Below are 2,500 nucleotides of genomic sequence, written 5' to 3' on the forward strand. Positions count from 1 at the left end.
GGGGAAGGGAAGTGAAGGGAAGGATAAGGATGGGAAGGGAAGGGAAGGGAATGGAATGGAAGGGAAGGGAAGGAAGGAGATACTCAAAATATGTAACGTGAAGGGAAAGGAAAATATTGAGAAGCGCAGAAGTGAAGTGAAGGGAAGTGTAGGTAAGGGAAGGGATGGGAAGGGAGTGAAAGGGAAGGGAAGTGAAGCGAAGGGAAAGGAAGAGAAGGGAACGAAAGGGAAGGGAAGGGAAGTGAAGGGAAAGGAAGAGAAGGGAACGAAAGGGAAGGGAAGGGAAGGGAAGTGAAGTGAGGGGAAGGGAAGGGAAGGGAAGGGAAGGGAAGTGAGGGGAAGGGAAGTGAAGTGAGGGGAAGGGAAGGATAAGGTTGGGAAGGGAAGGGAAGGGAAAGGAAGGGAAGGGAAGGGAAGGGATGGGAAGGGAAGGGAAGGGAAGTGAGGGGAAGGGAAGGGAAGGGAAGGGAAGTGAGGGGAAGGGAAGGGAAGGGAAGGGAAGTGAGGGGAAGGGAAGGATAAGGATGGGAAGGGAAGGGAAGGGAAGGGAAGGGCACCGTGGACAAACTGGGTCGGGTCTTCACTACCTGGCGCCCTGCCAAGACTAGGCAGGGCGTGGACGGCGGGGGGGGGGGGAGGACGAGGAGGCGGAGGAGGAGGAGGAGGGGAGGAAGAGAGGTGAAAGCAGGGCGTGGACTTGGTTTTCGGAGAGGAGGAGGAGGAGGAGGAGGAGGGAGGAGGAGGAGGAGGAGGAGGAGGAGGAGGGGGAGGAGGAGGAGGAGGAGGAGTGGGAAGAAGAGGAGGAAGAGGATTAATGTGAGTGGGCGGTACAGAAGGAGGAGGAGGAGGAGGAGGGGGGGGGGGAAGGATACATAAGAATACATAAGGATACAAGAGAGAGTGTGTGTGTATGTGTGTGTGTATTATTATTATTATTATTGTTATTATTATTATTATTATTATTATTATTATTATTATTATTATTATTGTTATTATTATGAGAATATTAAAGTTAGCTCTACGAATTAAAAAGTGAGCTGACTCTAATTCGTGAATATAAAGAAAGAAAGAAAGCGAGCGAGCGAGTGAGAGAGAGAGAGAGAGAGAGAATAAGAAGGAAAACATAAAGTGGTGTGGTTCTCTCTCTCTCTCTCTCTCTCTCTCTCTCTCTATGACGTTCGGGAAATGAAGTTTTTTTTTCTATCTTTGCTCTAACTCTTTTTTTTCTTATCGCGTGTGTGTGTGTGTGTGTGTGTGTGTGTGTGTGTGTGTGTGTGTGTGTGTGTGTGTGTGTGTGTGTGTGTGTGTGTGTGTGTGTGTGTGTGTACTTTTTTATTCTTTTTCCTCTTCTTTTTTTATTTTATTTTTTATTTTCGGCCTTTTTTCTTTCTTTCTTTTTCTCTCCTTTCCCTTCCCTTCCCTTCCCTTCATTTCCCTTCCCTTTCCTTCCTTTCTCTTCCTTTCCCTTCCCTTCATTTCCCTTCCCTTTCCTTCCTTTCTCTTCCTTTCCCTTTCCTTCCTTCCTTCCTTCCCATCCCTTCTGTTTCCTTCCCTTCCCTTTCCTTCCTTTCTCTTCCTTTCCCTTTCCTTCCTTTTTCTTCCTTCCCTTCATTTCCCTTCCCTTCCTTCCTTTCTCTTCCTTTCCCTTTCCTTCCCTTTTCTTCCCTTGCCTTCCCTTCCTCTCCCGTCCCTTCCCTTCCCTTCCCGTCTGTTTCCTTTCCTTCCTTTCCCTCCTCTCTCCTCCCTCTCTCTTCCATTCCATTTCTTCCTTCTTTCCCTTCCTTAATATCTGTTCCCTTCCCTTTATTTCCATCACCTTCCCTTCTTTAGCAATCCCTTCCCTTCCTCTCCTTTACCATCCCTTCCCTTCTTTTTCCTTCCCATCTTCTCCCTTCCCTTCTTCCCATCCGATTCCTGGCTTATCCTTCCATCCTATCCCATTCGATCTCTCCTCTCCATCCCTCTCTTCCTTCCTTCACTCTTGAACTAACCTAACCAAACACTCCCTCCCTCTCTCTCTCTCACCAGCAGACTTACTCCCAGCGCCTCAAAGCCACGAGCACATGGAACCAGAAACCGACCCACCTTCCTTACCCTCCGTCTCCCTTCTCCTGCACCCTAAACCCCTTGTGGCTGTGGCGGACGAGGCCAGACCCATGGACGAGGAGCCCCTATTGGTCCTCCCCGCCGCCTCGAGAGCCGTCCAGTGGGTTATCTCGCAGCGGAAGCCGGACTGGGGGTGGGGCAGCGACACGGCCCATACTGTCCTGGCGCTGAGGCTCGCTAACGCTACCTGGTTCGCGCCCGACCAGCTGGAGAGCCAACTGGCGGTCAAACAGCTCGAATTGGAACTTGTTTTGAGGCTGTGGAAGAAGGGGAAAGGGTGAGAATCTGTGGATAACCTGTTCTGACCTTGTGTGACGTGATATGTGACCTGGTTTGATCTAATCTGACCTCCGTTTGAGAGTAGAAGGGTGAGTGTGGGTTTGAGTGGATGTTT

At 50.0% G+C, this 2,500-nt stretch overlaps 1 protein-coding gene across 3 annotated transcripts in view; it reads left to right on the plus strand.

Moving 5' to 3' along the window:
* Positions 1-2,500, plus strand: part of LOC126985906 (uncharacterized protein CG3556-like) — a 31,745-nt gene that overhangs the window by 16,974 nt on the left and 12,271 nt on the right. For 2 of the 3 annotated variants that reach the window (XM_050841456.1, XM_050841457.1), the window contains exon 3: positions 2,029-2,383. In XM_050841456.1, coding sequence (XP_050697413.1) covers positions 2,029-2,383 — 355 coding nt within the window. The remainder of the gene's footprint in view (positions 1-2,028; positions 2,384-2,500) is intronic. The other variant, XM_050841458.1, reaches the window with a different exon arrangement.

The sequence above is a fragment of the Eriocheir sinensis genome, chromosome 60 (genome assembly GCF_024679095.1).
Source record: "Eriocheir sinensis breed Jianghai 21 chromosome 60, ASM2467909v1, whole genome shotgun sequence".
In the NCBI taxonomy this organism is placed as follows: Eukaryota; Metazoa; Arthropoda; class Malacostraca; order Decapoda; family Varunidae; genus Eriocheir; species Eriocheir sinensis.